At 34.6% G+C, this 17,213-nt stretch overlaps 3 protein-coding genes across 3 annotated transcripts; all 3 read right to left on the reverse strand.

Moving 5' to 3' along the window:
• Positions 1-1,936: 1,936 nt before the first annotated feature.
• Positions 1,937-6,259, reverse strand: LOC112516834. The gene is made up of 9 exons (XM_025124068.1): positions 6,053-6,259; positions 5,830-5,957; positions 5,153-5,237; positions 3,548-3,630; positions 3,425-3,463; positions 2,604-2,674; positions 2,424-2,538; positions 2,245-2,339; positions 1,937-2,160 (listed from the first exon to the last, which is right to left on the reverse strand). The coding sequence occupies exons 1-8, from the start codon at positions 6,096-6,098 to the stop codon at positions 2,271-2,273; spliced, it is 636 nt and encodes a 211-aa protein (XP_024979836.1). The 5' UTR covers positions 6,099-6,259; the 3' UTR covers positions 1,937-2,160; positions 2,245-2,270.
• A 2,716-nt stretch (positions 6,260-8,975) lies between these two features.
• On the reverse strand, positions 8,976-10,950 carry LOC112516449 (peroxidase 25). The gene is made up of 4 exons (XM_025123495.1): positions 10,741-10,950; positions 10,486-10,665; positions 9,952-10,114; positions 8,976-9,513 (listed from the first exon to the last, which is right to left on the reverse strand). The coding sequence occupies exons 1-4, from the start codon at positions 10,948-10,950 to the stop codon at positions 9,092-9,094; spliced, it is 975 nt and encodes a 324-aa protein (XP_024979263.1). The 3' UTR covers positions 8,976-9,091.
• Positions 10,951-12,296: 1,346 nt separating this feature from the next.
• Positions 12,297-15,144, reverse strand: LOC112516450 (SPX domain-containing protein 1-like). The gene is made up of 3 exons (XM_025123497.1): positions 14,702-15,144; positions 13,107-13,233; positions 12,297-13,018 (listed from the first exon to the last, which is right to left on the reverse strand). The coding sequence occupies exons 1-3, from the start codon at positions 15,011-15,013 to the stop codon at positions 12,546-12,548; spliced, it is 912 nt and encodes a 303-aa protein (XP_024979265.1). The 5' UTR covers positions 15,014-15,144; the 3' UTR covers positions 12,297-12,545.
• Between the last annotated feature and the right edge of the window lie 2,069 nt (positions 15,145-17,213).

Here is a 17,213-nt window from a genome sequence, read left to right on the forward strand (position 1 = left end):
GTCGAGGTTAAAATCAAAATGACCAACTATATTAATGCAACTGAAGTAAATATAATATTTCTTTTTAAAAATTCCAAAAATAAATGTAAATGTATGGTCTGAATCATTTTATTAGACAAAGGATCGTGTGAAATAAGAGTTAAACTGATAAGCGTAAAAAGGGATCTGGATCCTTGACCATTTTAATCTCACACCCACCCTATAAATTGTTTTTATCACGGAAATTGATCCAATGTATCTTGGTGTACCATATTAATGTTGATCTTACTATCAAGATTGATCTAAGAATGAAAATATTTTTCTTACCCTTCTCGTCATAACCCAACTCTATCATATTATTGGTAAATAAGGTTGGTTTGCTTGCAACAAAGTGAATAAAAAAAAGTCATTTGTCAACGAAATTGCTTAATATTAAATAGAAAAAATTATATCAGAATAAAACCAACTTTCACTTGTTTTCTATTTTGATGAACCAACTTTCAAAAATAAAACTTCACATATATTTAAGTGTCTAGTTTACCTGATAGCCTGTTAATGTTGATATGACACAGATTAATGCCAACTAATATATTTTTAATTACCTTCCAAAACCTTTATTTTACCATAACCTTCCATGTATGCTATTCTCAAAATTCCTTTAACGACGTTATTAGAAAACAAAAACATGACTTGGTCTAGTCGGGTGCATTCATGCTCTAACCTGGGACTTTGATTCTTAAAACTCAATACACCTAGTCGAACTTCTTGAAAACATAAATTTCAATAGGATCCAACTAGTCGACTGAATCCTAATGGACATTATATACTACAGCTCGAGATAAAACTTACTTTTTCCTCAAAAGCTAGACAGACCCATTTAAACCTTGGTTGAATCTAGTTGAACTACTAAATTGGATCTAGTAAAAAATTATCTAGATCCAGTCGAATTGCTCAAATGGACACAGTCTAGACACAGATTGGAAAGTCAAAATGCAAAGAAGGCACATGGTCAAAAGAAAATCGAAAACCTTGTATCCGTTCTTTAGTTGTTTTGGTTAGTTCTAAACATCGTTCTCCTTGTTGAAATCGGATTCAATCTATAACCAGTTAAGGAGGGAACCGTTGTAACTGGTGGGGCCTAAAACCCAAACCGGTCCTACAACAGGTTAAATGTAACCGGTTACAAGAATAAAGACAGTATACAATCGTTTTATTTAATTTATATATTAAAAAAAAAGGTTCACACTTTAAATTTTAATATGGGTTTTAAAAGTCATCAACAATTTTCATGTATTAATTATTTATTTATGTAACGTTTAGTTTATACATTAATTATATATAGTAAAGTAAGGGTTTATCTATCAAATGGTTATCGGGTAAGTACTTACCCATAGAGTCGCTAGGTTAACTTACCTTATCAGGTAACATTCTCAATCATCAAAATGGATTGATAGTAAGGGGCTGTTTACCAAACGCTTATCCGGATAAGCGCTTACCAATTCACGTTACTTCACTGGATGAATATGATAAGGATCAAGAATCTTACCCGGTAAGAGCGAGACAAGTACAAGAGTCTTACCCGGTAAGTGAAGACGACGACTCTTACCACGGTAAGCGCTTACCGGGTAAATTGTTACATACAAAGTCGTTTTGGTGGACTAAAATCTTATCCGTTAAGTAAATAATAGTGTTAAATTTTACCGGTAAGCACTTACCGGGTAAGTGTTTGGTAAACGGCCCCTAAATGTTTATCACCTGGTAAGCGCGTACCCGGGCTCTTCGGGTAAGACTCTCAATCCTTGCCTTCCCTCTTATGGAGTGAGATTCTGGGTCCTTCCTATATTAACCCAGTAAAGTAATTGATAGGTAAGCGCTTATCCAGTAAGTGTTTGATAAACGGCCCCTAAATGTTAAAAAAAAGCAACCAATATAATCAAGACCGGTTACAGCTCGAGGGTTCAAGAATCGGTTAAAGGTCCAATCGGTTAACCGGTTTGATTCTTGCATTTCTTTTATTTTATGGAGGAGAGATAGATTAGAACTACCAGTATTGTAATCCAACACATTGAACTAGTTTCAAATATATCTTAGCATTTGAATACTAACAAACGAATCTTGTATACGGTAACACCCGCCTTTATACGTATAAATCTCGATCAAGAACCGATCGACAAACTCTTCCTGCAAAAATACGACGCGGAAACCATCATAAGCAAAACCCGAAACTCAGAACACCCAAATTTTACGTTAAGATCTTATACCCACAAATTTCGACATCTCTATCATCGTTACTAATTGGGGCCACTAGTCTTCGAAGGGCCTGCTCGTTCCACCATAACGTCATATAACTGTTTCCCATTCTAATCATCACGCGAAATAACAGATATCAGAAACGAGCATTCATGAAAAAAGAATGGAAATTCTCGTAGCATTTGAAAACTCACAAAGATCACGGGGAAAAAGTGGACTTGTCCTTCGGGCTTCGTTTGTGTTTCCTTAAAGTAAACCAAAATCGGGAAATTTGGCCACCAAAGCTCCCAGTTCACGAATGAAGAATATCTGCTATAAACGTTAGTTTCGGGTAGCAAATATTTGAATCGTGCATACGTGAAGAAATGACTCACTTCCAACGGTTTTTGCCACCGACAAACACATTCTCACCCGAGTCCTCGAGCTCTTGTCCAACTTTCACCTCCTTTAGTTGTAAAACAACTCGAAAAACAATCAAAGATTCACTTTTTCGTGTACGCGTAGATATGTACTATAAGAGTTGCATTCACACACTACAACAAAATCGCGTTCATAGGACGCCAAATATTTCTAACAGACTGCTTTATAGGACCAAACAATTATGAGTCGTATCTAAAAGTGTTGCAATAAACTGTTATATGACGTATTTTGGCAACTTAACAAGTTATTTAAGACACATTTGTTTGGTCATATAAACTTAAATCTTTCTAAACCAGTGGCATTCAAACATATTTGACGTCCTATAAAGCCGATCATGTTGTGACAGTTATTAAATTTTATAATTTGAATTATCGAGATACCTAATAGGAGTTAGCGGACAATCAAAATTAGTCGACAAATAAAAAAACGAGGCCATAAAAAATCTTAACGAAGGACTAACTACCCGTTAGGATATAATTTCTACACGAAAGTTTGTTATATGTACTTTTTTTTAATTTAATTAACCTGGATATCCAACCCGCTATGCGAGTCAACTAATCCCAGGGCGACCACCTGTTTTGCAGATAGCCCGAAGTCACCGCATTTAAACCTCCGTGGTCACAAGGGGATTTTTATTTCTCCCTGGATTTGAACCTGGGACCTCCAGGTACTTTTGACCTTTGGAGCCAACTCAAGCTCAAACCAATCAGGCACCACCCTTGTGGTTTTGTTATATGTATTTACAGTAGGAGTAACGACGGTTTAGGGAACAAACCAGGGAGTCATCATCGAAGACGAACCTCACTCGAGTTGTCTGTATAAAAGAAAACCCAAAAATTAAAAAGAAATTATAAAGGTTTATATGATTCAAAAATGGAGGTAAGAGTAGAAAATGCACCTGAAAGAGTAAAAGTAAGCCAAGAAGACCAGCAGGAGCAGCTGCTAATAGATTATCATTGTACACTAAACCACCAGCTAAACCTGTTTAATCATTCATATATTAACATTTATTAATTATTAGAAAATTTATCAGCATATATATAGGATCAGGTTCAGGGAAAAACCGCAAAAAAGGGAAAAACTGAGAAACTAACCGTTCATCTCGACGATATGCACATATGCATACAGGTAATTTGCAAGCAATTTGTCCGGTATGCATATGTGCATAACATGCATACATGCATAAAAACCAAGAAACAACTTCAATTACTTGTATGCACTTATGCATACCGTTGAGATGAATGATTATCAAGGTGTGTTCATTAGTTTCTTCGTTTTTGGGGTTTTCCCTAAGCCTTCCCATCTCTCTCTCTCTCTCTATATATATATATATACATATATACTAGAAGGGTACTCGCGCAATGCAGCGAGATGCATCTTGATTTTAATATTTCATTTTATTCTTTATCTCAGTCGATGTTATCATATGATCTTATATGATTTTGAGAAAAGTTTTTATTTTTGAATAAAATATAAATTTGAAGATAACATAAAAATTTGACAAAAATATATCGATATTAGTATCAAATTAACTATTTAAAATTTCTCATTTTTTGTGTAATTTTATAATTTAATTATTTAATTATAATTTAATTTAGGTACAATAACGAATTAATTTATATTTAGTTTAATAATATAATTTTCTTATAAAAATAATAATTAATTATTTTGTTTGAACTCGATAATTATCCTAATTATATTTTAGATTTTTTATATTTTAAAAATGAGATGTTTATCCTCTATTTAATTATGTTTATCCGCATTTAGTTATACGAATTCAAACATCGAGATTTAATAAGTTGTATTTATGCATATCTTACTTGTAATTTTGAATTTTAAATAATATGTATCAATATACAGTACTTTATGCATAAAAATGGTTTTTAAGAGTTTTTGTCAAATGCTTTATAATATAGTATATATATATATACATTCAAGAAATGAAGGTTGAAAAAGGAAGCTCACGTAAAAAATGAACATATTTCCTCAATTTCAGCCTAAAGTACATACAACTCTGCATATGTTTAATAGACTATTTTATAGGACTTAAGTTTATTAGAACCAAACATTTGTGCATCATATGTAAATGTGTTACAATAAGTTTGGTAAGACGTTTTTGGGCATCATAACAAGTTCCTTTTTACGACCCTCTTGAAATGAAGTGTCATATTTGCTTTTATACAGGGCACTTCTAAAAAGCACCCTATAAATCCATCTTTTTATAGGACATTGCTTTTATAAATACTTTTTCGATTAATGTCATAAAAAGATTAATATGACGTCTTATTTCATAAGTGCCCTAAGAACTTATTCGGATTCCCGAAAACAACCTATTAACTTATTGCAACACTTTTACATACGACACACAATTGTTTGGTCCTATAAAACAATCTATCAGGACATTTAGACACATTTGACATCACATAAAGCCCCGTAGTAAAACATGTATCGATACTTGATACAGACATCATGAGAAGTTTTTCATATGGAATCAGAATCAAACCTAGAAGAACAATCGGTATTCGATAATCTGGATCTGGAACAACCGTTTCTTTCTTGATTATCTTGGCCTTCTTGCCAATCGAAAACTAAAACACACACAAAAACGTTATCGACATTAAACAACTTCCCCAAATTCCATAATCAACTTCTTCAAAACATCCCGCGTTTTACATGAAAAGCTCTGATTTAAGATACCGTTTCACGTATGTTTGTTCACTTAATGAAACAAATACATGTGAACACAAACACACACGCAAAAAAGTCTCACATGGTGAAACAAGTACATGTGAAACGATCACACCATGAAACAATATCTTAAATCTTAGCATTTGATGAAAAAAAATCATGTAAAAAATATTTTTAAACTGATTCTCACATGTTTATAACTTTTTTTATGGTTCTCATTTGATTTAACCCTTCTGTTGTTTACTGGGGAACAAAAGAGAGCATGTCACGTCCCCGACATTCATAGGATATTCATCATGAATGTCATAAGAAACCGACTTCCATTGTTCATGATGGATAAGAACGAACGGATACGTGCTAACCCTCCTTTGTCCCCCGGTTTACAATGGAAAACAGGTTTGCAATTGAATTTTCTCCTCTCTCTCTCTCTCTCTCTCTATATATATATATATATATATATATATATCAGACAGATAAAAGAAGTAAGGTTACAAATGAAGTTATCTTGGTGCTGCTTTTGTGATTGGTATATGCATCAGTTGTCATAAATTGGGGGTTAGCAATGAATTTGCCACAAAAGGAGCTCTGAAACAGCCTCACATTGCCACAACATTCTCTGCCTGATTCAACAATCAACAACTTAACCAACAATTAGGGTTCATGTAACATGAAATAAGGAAATCCCAATTAGGGCAAAAAGGACCCACAGACTTACCTTTAATGGAAAGAAATCTGGGTGGCAATAACAGGGTGCTTTCCATTTTTGTTGTTCTTGAATCTGTGTTCTTTTCAGCAGAGCAAAGACCAAGAAGAGAACGCAAGATTGTGTAAGGAGGAAATGGGTGGATGGTGGTTGAGCTTTCCCGGGGATTGTTTCCAGTGTCAATTGACAGTAATAGCCTTTCAACTTCTGCTTCCACACCAAACAAGATGATGAATATCTAGGGGTATTTTTGGGAAACAACTAATAATATGCATCTCTTTTTAAAGATATAATTCTATCTTTCTTTTTTGTACCCATCAAAATCTTGAAATTATATAATCCATCAAACTATTTAAAAATAATATTTTATTATATATATTAAATATTTTAATTTTATTATATATATATATTAAATATTTTAACAACGTAATTAATGTTGTAATTTAAAAAAAAAAAACGGTTAGGAGTTAAATGCAATATTCGAGATACATACAATTTTGCTTCTCTCTCCTCCATCAATCCAAACAAACACCGTGTGTGTATATATATATATATATATATATATATATATATATATATATATATGCATATACACACAAACACGTCTATATTTTATACTAGGTTCGATCTCGTGTATTACATGAGGTAATTTGAAACAATTAAATCATGTTAGAAACTTATCTTACAAATATGAATGATCATCGAAAGTACAATACTACTTCAGACTAGTACTCTTAAAATAACTCTGAAGTATAATTCTGAAGAATGACTCTGAAAAATAACTCTTTAGACTTGAATTTATAAATGAAACTATATTAATAATTAGTTAAAATGAAGTTAACTCTAGAATAAAATTAAATGTGTTATTTTGAACAAATATAGACATATTTTTGGCAAAAAAAACCTTTTTATAGCCGGCATGTTAATCAACAAAACTCATCTTACAGAACTCCTTGACAACATCAGCAAGTGATAGCTGAAAGCTGTCACGATAAGCTGAAAGCTGTCTCTTCAGTGATAGCTGAAAGCTGCCACGAAAAGCTGAAAACACAAGCTGAAGGCTGTCAGCAATAACCTGTCAGATTAGTTGAAAGCTGTCAGTGATAAGCTGAAAGCTGAAGATTGTCAGCAATAACTTGTCAGATTAGTTGAAGCTTGTCAGCAATAACCTATCAGATTAGTTGAAGGCTGTCAGTGATAAGTTGTCAACGATAAGCTGAAAGCTGAAGGCTGTCAGCAATAACCTCTCAGATTAGCTGAAGGCTATTAGCAATAACCTGTTAGATTAGCTGAAGACTGTCCGTGATAAGCTGTCAGCGATAAGCTAAAAGCTATCACGATAAGCTGAAAATACAAGCTGAAGGCTGTCAGTAATAAACTATCAGATTAGCTGAAGGCTGTCAGCAATAAGTTGTCAAATTAGCTGAAGAAAATTAGTCTGAACTAAATCCCGTTTAGTAGGGAAATCAGTTAAACCACGATAAAAAAAGGATACATTTTTAGAGGGACATATGTTAACCAAATAGGCCTATTTGAACCACTAATATAAATTGTGTCTTGATACGTATTTAGGTGGGGAAACAAGATAATCGACTCACCAGAAGATGACATGTGTCACCCAAGTTACTTATTTATTAGGTGTATAGATATATATATATATATATATAGAGAGAGAGAGAGAGAGAAAGAGAGAGAGAGAGAGGTTGGTTCAAATACTAACCAATAAATTTGTGTTAACTATACTAACCAAGACTAACCAATCATATTCTTTTTTTACTTTATGTTCAAATGTAACTTATAAATTAAATACAAGAGTGATTATGTAATTTGACCTTTATGTAACTCCCTAATAATTAATTGGGAGTTACAAATCTTAAAGATCCATCTAATTAATCATTAGGTAATTTTGATTTTTATCTTCATTTGTGTTCATGATCGTGATTTCAAGTGATGATTTACATATAATGATATTAATTTTGTAAGTGTAAAAGATTTCCGTATCGTCCGAGTAATATGAATAATACTATTATAAATCATATTGATAACAATGGAAATGACAAAGTTAAAATCGGATACGACTACGGTCGAAATTCGAATTCCGATGATGAAGAAGATGATCAAAGCGTTCCTATTGGTAAGTGATTAGTATGATATTTATTTTGTTTAAATGAACAGCTATTACCGTTGTGAACCATTAAATACCTTGCAAACATAGTTGAATTCGTTGAAAAATCTGATGCACATTCTGGTACTCATATGTTTAGGGATTAATTTAGTTGATAGAGAAACATATATGAACAGATTATAAAAGATATGGACACACATTAACACATATGAAACTGCACAAATCAAATAGATATAGATGTTATGATTCATTAGTGTTCAGTTGTATAAAATGCATTAGGTTTTCATATTGGCACACATGACATAAGGACACACACAACATATGAACACATAGCAAAGGCAGAATATGTGGATATCGATACATATACACAACTACATCACATGAATATGAACATGATTTTTGAGTAGTATGTCATGTCGTTCATATCGATACATATGCACAATGCGTTCACATGAACATATGATCAGGCTCTGTGATTCATGTGAAAGCCTTTTTACATTTTGACCATGTGAATCCATTGTTCACATATTATTAATTAATATATTAATTAAATAATTAAATTCTTATTCTCATTAAACCACAACCGTTAGATATTCAAATCAACGACCAAGATCGGTTAACAAAGTTAACACGATAATCTTAGTTAATATTTGAACCAGCCTATATATATACATATACATATATATATATACACATATATATACATATACATATATATATATACACATATATATATACATATACATATATATATACACATATATATATATACATACACACATGCATATTTTATATCCAAGTCTAATGTAACAAAACACAATGACAGCTTCCATAATAACATGCCCTTGAAACAGTTATCCATAAAACACTTCAGGGTTTACATACAAACTGTTACACTTCCATAAAATGACTAAATTACCCTTTATTTAGTTGAACCTAGAACAGACTTTTCTAATTTCTCCTTGTGCACCCGTTTTCACTTCAATGCTACTCATCTTGATCATGGATTTTTTGAACTCGTAATCGAATCTAAGACCCAACAACCCTCTTATTCTTCCCGCGTAGTTTTGCACTATGTCACGAGTCGCAGGGTCGCCCCATAATCTCTGATCTGACTCCAAAACACCGTTCCCATCACGCACGTTCTTGAAATAGCTCACGTCAAATTTCATCGGGCTGTCCTTGTCCAAAGCCACCTGTTCTGTGCCACTACTGCTCTTTGGACACAGGGTCTGGAAGTTGGTCAGAGCCGATTGGCTCAGGGACGGGTCTGAATTCCCGGTTGTCGTGAAGTTGTATAGACGGTATCTAAAGAATCTGCAATCGGTTTGGCCTATCGTATGGGCACCTACATCACAAATTTGGTCCTCAATGCATCCATAGTCGTGCAAAATACATCCAACACTCGATCAGTAATTTACTCAGTCTTGTCAAGTCTCAATTAATTGTCGCACCAAAAGTGGACAACAAGTTTTTGTTCTGCCCTATCATGTATTGTCCCGTATACCGAACATACCCTTATTAGAATACCGTCAAAACGACCATAATACACGGTTTGTGAAAGATAAAATCGCCTAGAGAACTTCGAGAGTAGCAAAATAATGATTCTTGACGTGATTTTTTGAAGGATTATTATAATTGCTACTCGCATAAACACTTTTATTTTCAATAAGTACGTATTTTGTGGTTGTTCGGGTAGTATTTTGAAAACATCTGCTAGTTCTTTTTGCAAACGATCAAAGTTACGAAGATGGTATTGGTAAGTTTGAAGGGATCAAGAACGTACCAGCTAGCGTCACTAGATCCTGATCATCAAGGCCTTTGTCTGCAAACTTCTGCCTCTGGGTATCGACAGAATCTAAAGGTGACGGTAAGTTTGAAGCTTTGGATGATGACGAGACTCTACCATCTCGTCTCCCTGTTGGCACCGCCCAATTTGGACCATTACTCTAGGACACATGACAGAAAGCACGTTAGACATGAGTTACACTTAACTAAAAAAAGATTCCTGGAGGTCAGAGGTTCAAGTCCCACCAAAGTGAGGAGATTGTGTGGGTTTTGCTGTCTAAGTATTATATATACTTCAAATATATATGTATATGGATATAGGGTTGGATTCCGGTGAGAAGGAAAGTTATGATGAGATGCGTAAGAAGAGATCTCCACCCTTGTATCGATCCTAATTGAATGTCAACACTAATGAGGTACACTGAGATGCACCGGATCAATTCCCTTCTAGAGCGTAGTTCATGGGTCGGCATGAGATGTATATATACGTATATGTATGTATATATATATAGCAATCAGGGAAAGAGAATACCAGATCAACCGAATCACGAGCAGCCAATGCCAGAATATCAGCACAAGAAACCACACCAGGGCACAACGCTTCCAACTGTGTTTTAGCATCATTGATAACTTCAAATCCTCTTAATCCAAGATTAGGCAATGCATTGATCTCAGCAGAACGACCCTTGATCAAGATTGAGCCATCACAACCCTACAAAAACACACCCCATTAATAAAGTTCAAAACTTTGTTTATTCCAAAAACACCCTTTTCAGTAATTTGGTACCTCAACAAAGCAATCATGAAAATGAAGCCTGAGAATGCCAGCAGCAACAGTAGGATCATTCTTGAAGTGTGTTTCAACAGTAGACCTCACAGTAGCTTCAGCTTTGGGACATGTAGAAGAGTAAAAGCCTGATTTCAATCCTCCTTGAGATTTAGCAACTGGGATTAAGAATAAACTCAAACTAACGATGATTAGCAAAGTAATCTCCATTTCTGAATATAAGATGGTTGCATCTAATAGGATATATATATAGAGTCATAGCTAAGTAGTTGGGTCGATTTTGATGGTACTAAAGAATAGAAATTCTTGTTCAATATAAGTGGAGCTCGACTCATCGAACCAATAAATGTAGAAAAAGGAAAAGACAAGGAATAGGATAATACAGATTAGTGTCTTTTCTTGATCATGTAATGGAAGCTTTTAGTTCCATTTACGCGGTATTTAACTTCTTTTGGTGATTTGTTTTCTAGCAATTGTCAATGAGTTCACATTAGCTTTTTTGAGGTCTTAGTGAATTCATGGATCAGCTTGCATGATGATCTCAATTCTTGATACTGTAGGGTATGCAGGGGATTATGTTCAAGCCAAGAATGCCAATTTCTAACAAGCCGAGTCAGAAATATAATGTTACATTGTCCATACAGGCTCCCATCATTGTTTCAAGTACTCCAGAATCAGGGGTACTTTTTGTTCCAAGCGACCAGTCGATGCAGGTTGCCCAAAGGTACGTTTGGTATGTGGGATAGGATGGAACAATACAAAAACTTGTCTCATGTTTGTGCGATATTAGACTGTAACAAGACCAGAGTGGAATAAAAATGCCCTTCTACCCCACCAAAGTTAGTGAAACAAATAAGGAAGATGAGACAAGATTGACAAATTATTAAACTACCCACGTCAAATCAAGACCCTTAAACCTTCCACAATTCTTTCACCTGCCTACCTCACTCTTGACTGTCCAGTCCTGTCCTACAAGGGTCTATCTGTATGTTTTAATTAATTTCAAGACAATCTTTTTGCATCATTTAACTATCAGTATACCCAAGATGGGTTGGGTTCCGGTGAAAATGGAAGTTATGGTGAGAAGGGTAGGAAGGGACTCCACCCTTGGATCAATCCTAATCGAAGATCAACAGTAATAAGATGCACCAATATGCACCAGTTTAATTCCTATATCAAGGGCAGTTCATGGGGTGAGGGCGATATTAAAAGTGAGCAAGGGTTCAGATCCCATCTTACGCTTCTCACCTTAACTCCTATTCTCACACGAGCCTTCTTCACCCAAGGATTAACATCATGCATCCATTCTATTTGCGGGTGTTTACCCATAGGTTGATTCAATCCAGCCCATTATTTCTATTTGTCGGGGACCAAGTGTTTTCAGTCCTACCCATTACTGGGCCCATCTCAAAATAAAAACCAAAGGATAGACAATCTTAAACCCCTTCAATTCAGCCCATTACCAGGCCCATCAAAATGAAAACCAAAGCATAGACGATCTTAAATCCCCTAGGAACAACAGCACAAACTTGCCCTTAAAGTGGAATGCTTCATAGTTGAAACTTGAAAATACCATCTTTGATTACAATCATTAACCTTTACAACACCCTAAACAAGGATAGTCTTCAAGGGTAGAAAAGGGAAGACAGAAGGTACAAAACTTGTGTTGTTAATTAATTATCATTATCCAAGTATATTACAACCATAGCTAGCATCTAAAAACGAAGCACGCGATTTGTGCATCCGCTTAAAACATGTAAAAATAGAATTCGTGTTCGAAGCAACGATTGACCCTAAAACACATGCTATTTTGCTAGTTGCTCATGAAGAGGAAGCTTATTCCAAGTTTCCTCTATTCCACTAACTTGCAAAGGTGGCAACGAGAACACACTAACCGTGGAGCTCTTGCTTCGGATTTCTTTCAAAGCCCTCAAAGCTGAAATGGTGCTCTTTGTGTACAAGCTCTTCATGTACTCGAGCTCAGCAAGTTCTTTAGCTTTTACTGGTCCTTCACAGGTGGCTGCACTGGTGCTAGGTCCCATGTCGTCTCCACCGCCGCCGCCGCCACCGCCACCACTAGCATCACCTCCAGCTTCATCAGATGGAGCTGACAGATCAGTTAGAGGGAAATGGCGGTCTAGCATCGCCTCACACTCCTTCACTAGCTTGTATAGCAAGTCTGTGGTGAAGAATGGTTGTTGTAAAACTTTTTGAATGAAAGGTAAACGGAGGAGAGCTCCAGTTCTTTTATCATACTTCTTCAGTATCTTCACTATTCCTGTTAGAAGCAAAATTCCGATGGTCAAGAACGAGAATTTAACTTCAAACTGATAATTTCTTTCACACTCTTAAGAAAGATAAGCAACCTGTATAGTTAAGAGCGCTATAATTCTCTAACAAAACCATCTCTCCATGGAAATCAACTATTTCTTTTCGTATCTTAATCATCTCTTCATTTGAATCCTTGGCTTTCATCACACTATCCTGCAATTCCTGCAGGGCAAAACCAAAAATAAACATGGTCAATTTACAAAGATCAAACACGAGCTTGACTAATCCATGAGTTCTTAACCAAAAAGGTAAAGAAAATATGACTTAAATTTCATGTTTTGACTTTTAAAGTTGACCCTCTATGGAATGGACAAGGTATATATATCCACCACTTCATGGTATTGAAGGGCTGTTCTTTTGTGGTTCAAAGAATAAATTATCTTTCTACAAGACAAAACCACTAGAGACCAAAGTCAAGCCCCCCTTTTCAATTTGTCCAATTGAAAATACATAATATTCGATCACTCAATTTAGTATTAGTCAAATCTCTGAAATGTCGTTTGGCAATATCTTGATAACTAACATGAAAATCTTACATACCCACATCAGATTTTGATAAGATGATACTAGACAAGGGAAATTAAATATTGTAAGAAATAGGAATATTTTTATCCCTTGCTCAAGCCTCAAGCCTTAGGGGCCGTTTACTAAACGCTTACCCAGTAAGTGCTTATCGGGCAATTTTCCTTACCGGATGAACATGACAAGGGTCAAAAATCTTACCCGGTACATCGATAAAGATGAAGAGCCTTATTTGGTAAGTGAGGATGAGGACTCTTACCCGGGTAAGCGCTTACCGGGTAAATTGTTGCTTAAGATACCATTTTAATGTACTACAATCTTATCCGGTAAAATAAATTACAGTGTTTGACTCCTAATGGTAAACACTTACCGGGTAAGCATTTAGGTAAACAGCCCCTTAGTTGGACGTTTTAAGGATGCAATTCTTGGATTGTGGTATATTAAGCATCCATACAATGTTGACTTAATTCCTAAATTACTGATCACAAACTGACTTTGATACGAGATATTGGATATGCAAGGGAAAGTTATAGTCTTTCCTGTTTATCAAAAACACCACAACTTGCAAAAGTGTAAACAGAGACAAATAAACAGAAATAAAATTAAGATAATGATTGCAAAAGAGGAAGCACTATGATTGATATAACACACTAAGTAAAAGTAACAGCATGATACCCTTAAGAGTTCTACCATCTTAGTATGTGTAATGTGTGTGTCATTAAATAATTTTTCCTATTGTTGAACTGGTTGAAGAAATCAGAGTAACAGGAGACATATACATATTCATATGTAAATATACCCTATATCCTTAATTTGTTTAAACGGATACATAGTAGCTAGAGTGGCAACAAGCGGATGATTTTTGTTTATTGTTTTGTCTTCTCCAAAACCATGGACCCAACATCTTGCATTGTCATGTTCATATTGTGCATCAGAAATTGTGTATTCAAACATACGAGTGAATGGCCTAATGAATCAAATTAAGATATGTTCTAGATGTCTGAATTCGAGAGAGTCATGGCATAAAAGTTCAATTCATCCCTAAATTACTAAATGTAACAGATCTAATTAGTAATTCAGAAACAAAATTGGAATCCAGATTTAATACCTTGAGTTTGATGATGTACTCTTCCTCTTTCTCAACGAAGAAGGAATTGAATTTCTCAACTTCCTGCTCCAACAACTCAACGAAATCAACCTCTTCTCTGGACATCTTTTCATCACCAACACAAGCGACGACGGTACAGTCTTGGCAGGAAACCCGAGGCCTCTTGGGTGGCCTATTACAGTCATCGAGGGATTTGTCTGGTGGTGTAATAAGCTTCAACCGTTTCTTGAGTTCTTTGTAAGACAAGAACTTGTCTCTCCATTCAGGCAAAGTTTCTTCGATCTGATTGCTTAAACTCTTTCCGAATTTCATTTTGAATTGTTGGTACGTGGAGGAGGGAGGCGGAGGAGGAGGAGGAGGAGGAGGAGAGAGGGGAGACGGAGGATGAATTATAACGTGGGAAGGAAGGAGGGTGGAGAATATGCGGAGGAGGGAATGGGCATATTCTGGAGAATATTTCGGGTTTTATTCCTCCGGTAAGAGAGAGAGAAAATGGCGGTGGTGGCTTGAACTTGAAGCTACTTCATTTTCTCACATTAAAAAGGTGTTCCTACACGTCCACGTGTTTCCAATCCTTCCTAAAACTAAAATCATGAGCCTGCTGTTCAAAAATTCGATCAACCTCATCAATCCGACGTGAAATAATTTAATTCGAAGCAATTCGATATTTAATCGATTTGTAAAATTGTCAAACTATAGGTGTTGGATTGATATTGTGTTACTATTATTTGAATCCAACTCAACCCGATGAACCCGATATTTTATTTTTTGGATTTAATATGATTGTTGAATTTTTATTAATATATACATTATACGATTACACTATCATGTATGCTCTTCATATACATATATTTTCAATCTATTCACATCTCTATATAACTTATTCGTATATATGTTCAGTAACTGTGAACATATATATGTAAATTGAGAAAAATTAACTGAATGTGATATACGTAAGAAATATTGATAAGTTGTATCAAATGGTTGATGATAAAAAAGAAATTATGAGTAGAAAAATAACATATTCAATGTTAAAAGAATATTTTAATGTATCAAAGTATCAAACCGACCAACCGTACGGGTTGGGTTTGGTTGGATTGCATTTTGGTTTGGGTTGAGTTAAGATTTTTCAAACTGTAAGCATTGAGTTGAGTTATTCAAATGTTTTCAACCCGATCAATCCAACCCATCAGCACCCTTACCAATATCAATCAAACTCGTATCGATTATAATTAGTTGGTAGTATATTAATCCTGTGTCAAACATGTAAATTTGATTGGTATACGATATCAGAAGTCATGTAACACAGTAATATCATAATATCGAGTTGTTTAATTATTTATTAGTTTTTTATATTTTTATGTACTAAATATTATTTATTTATTTTGTTTAAATATTTGAATATTTGCAAGTTTTTTCGTTACAATTAAGACCCTTAGGCATCCCATTCGCTACCTTAAAGATCAAAATGTCACTAAAAAATTATAAATGACAAGTTTTTATATATGTAACTTGAAGTTGATACAAAATCAGTATCAACATGTACCACCTAAAAACGGTTAGTACCAAGTATAGTTGGTTGGTATACGGTATAAGATTTTTCGTACCAATTACAATTGATTGGTACACGATATTGGGAACAAAACTTAACGTATTTTAATTAATATTATAAAATTATATAAGGATGGTGTGGCGTCGAGGCTTGTTGTACAGCCACTATAAATGCACGACGTTTTTCAAGACGTGGCGTTAGACGACAAATACGTACATCATATATAAAAACTATACATAAAGATATGTGTTTTCTATATATTATTGAATGAGATATTTAACTGATCACGTAAATGACCTTTAACTGATCGCATGATTATCGATATTGAATCAGGAAGATATATCTCATTTTTAATGATCATCGTATGTGATATATGTTATCGACAGGTTAACAAATTTTGTGAAAAGCACGTATTTACATGAATCGTTCAGAATTTCGGTGTGAGATTCACGTAAAATGTTAATAGCATGTAGACGTAATTAATGTTTTATAAAAAACCAAAAAATGTAAAATAAAAAATCAAAAAATGTAATGGATGTGAGGTAGGGGTGAGCAGCGGAACAGGGTACCCGGCTATGGAACCGGAACCGGAACCGCCTTGGAACTGCCGGTTCCGGAACCGGAACCGATATGAGTGGTTCCGGTTCCGGTTCCTAAAATACGGAACCGATTGAGAATGGTTCCGGTTCCGGTTCTCAATTTTTCGGAACCGTTACCTGCCGGGTACCCGATATTTTTCAATAAAAAAATAATAATTATTTTTTAATACCAAATTTATATTAGGTTTACATCTTGAAAGCACGCCGTCATCTTCATTCTTCATCTAAATTCTTCATATAGAATGATTCGTATTTTTTCAAATTGTGTGTTCACTTGGATTCATAGTATGTAATCGTTAAACTTTGAACATTTTCCATTATAGTATGTAATCATTAAACTTTGAACATTTTCTATTAGTCT

This window comes from Cynara cardunculus (assembly GCF_001531365.2).
Source record: "Cynara cardunculus var. scolymus isolate 2C chromosome LG 8, CcrdV1, whole genome shotgun sequence".
Taxonomy (NCBI): domain Eukaryota; kingdom Viridiplantae; phylum Streptophyta; class Magnoliopsida; order Asterales; family Asteraceae; genus Cynara; species Cynara cardunculus.

Coding starts and splice junctions, on each gene's coding strand:
- LOC112516449 (XM_025123495.1), bottom strand. CDS start 10,950: ATGGAGATTACTTTGCTAATCATCGTTAGTTTGAGTTTATTCTTAATC. Junction 10,115..10,485: donor CTCGTGATTCGGTTGATCTG/GTATTCTCTTTC, acceptor CATGTGTCCTAG/AGTAATGGTCCAAATTGGGC. Junction 9,514..9,951: donor GGATCTAGTGACGCTAGCTG/GTACGTTCTTGA, acceptor TTTGTGATGTAG/GTGCCCATACGATAGGCCAA.
- LOC112516834 (XM_025124068.1), bottom strand. CDS start 6,098: ATGGAAAGCACCCTGTTATTGCCACCCAGATTTCTTTCCATTAAAG. Junction 2,539..2,603: donor GGTGGCAAAAACCGTTGGAA/GTGAGTCATTTC, acceptor CGTTTATAGCAG/ATATTCTTCATTCGTGAACT. Junction 2,340..2,423: donor ACTTTTTCCCCGTGATCTTT/GTGAGTTTTCAA, acceptor CGTGATGATTAG/AATGGGAAACAGTTATATGA.
- LOC112516450 (XM_025123497.1), bottom strand. CDS start 15,013: ATGAAATTCGGAAAGAGTTTAAGCAATCAGATCGAAGAAACTTTGCCT. Junction 13,234..14,701: donor AGTACATCATCAAACTCAAG/GTATTAAATCTG, acceptor TTTGCCCTGCAG/GAATTGCAGGATAGTGTGAT. Junction 13,019..13,106: donor TAGCGCTCTTAACTATACAG/GTTGCTTATCTT, acceptor TGCTTCTAACAG/GAATAGTGAAGATACTGAAG.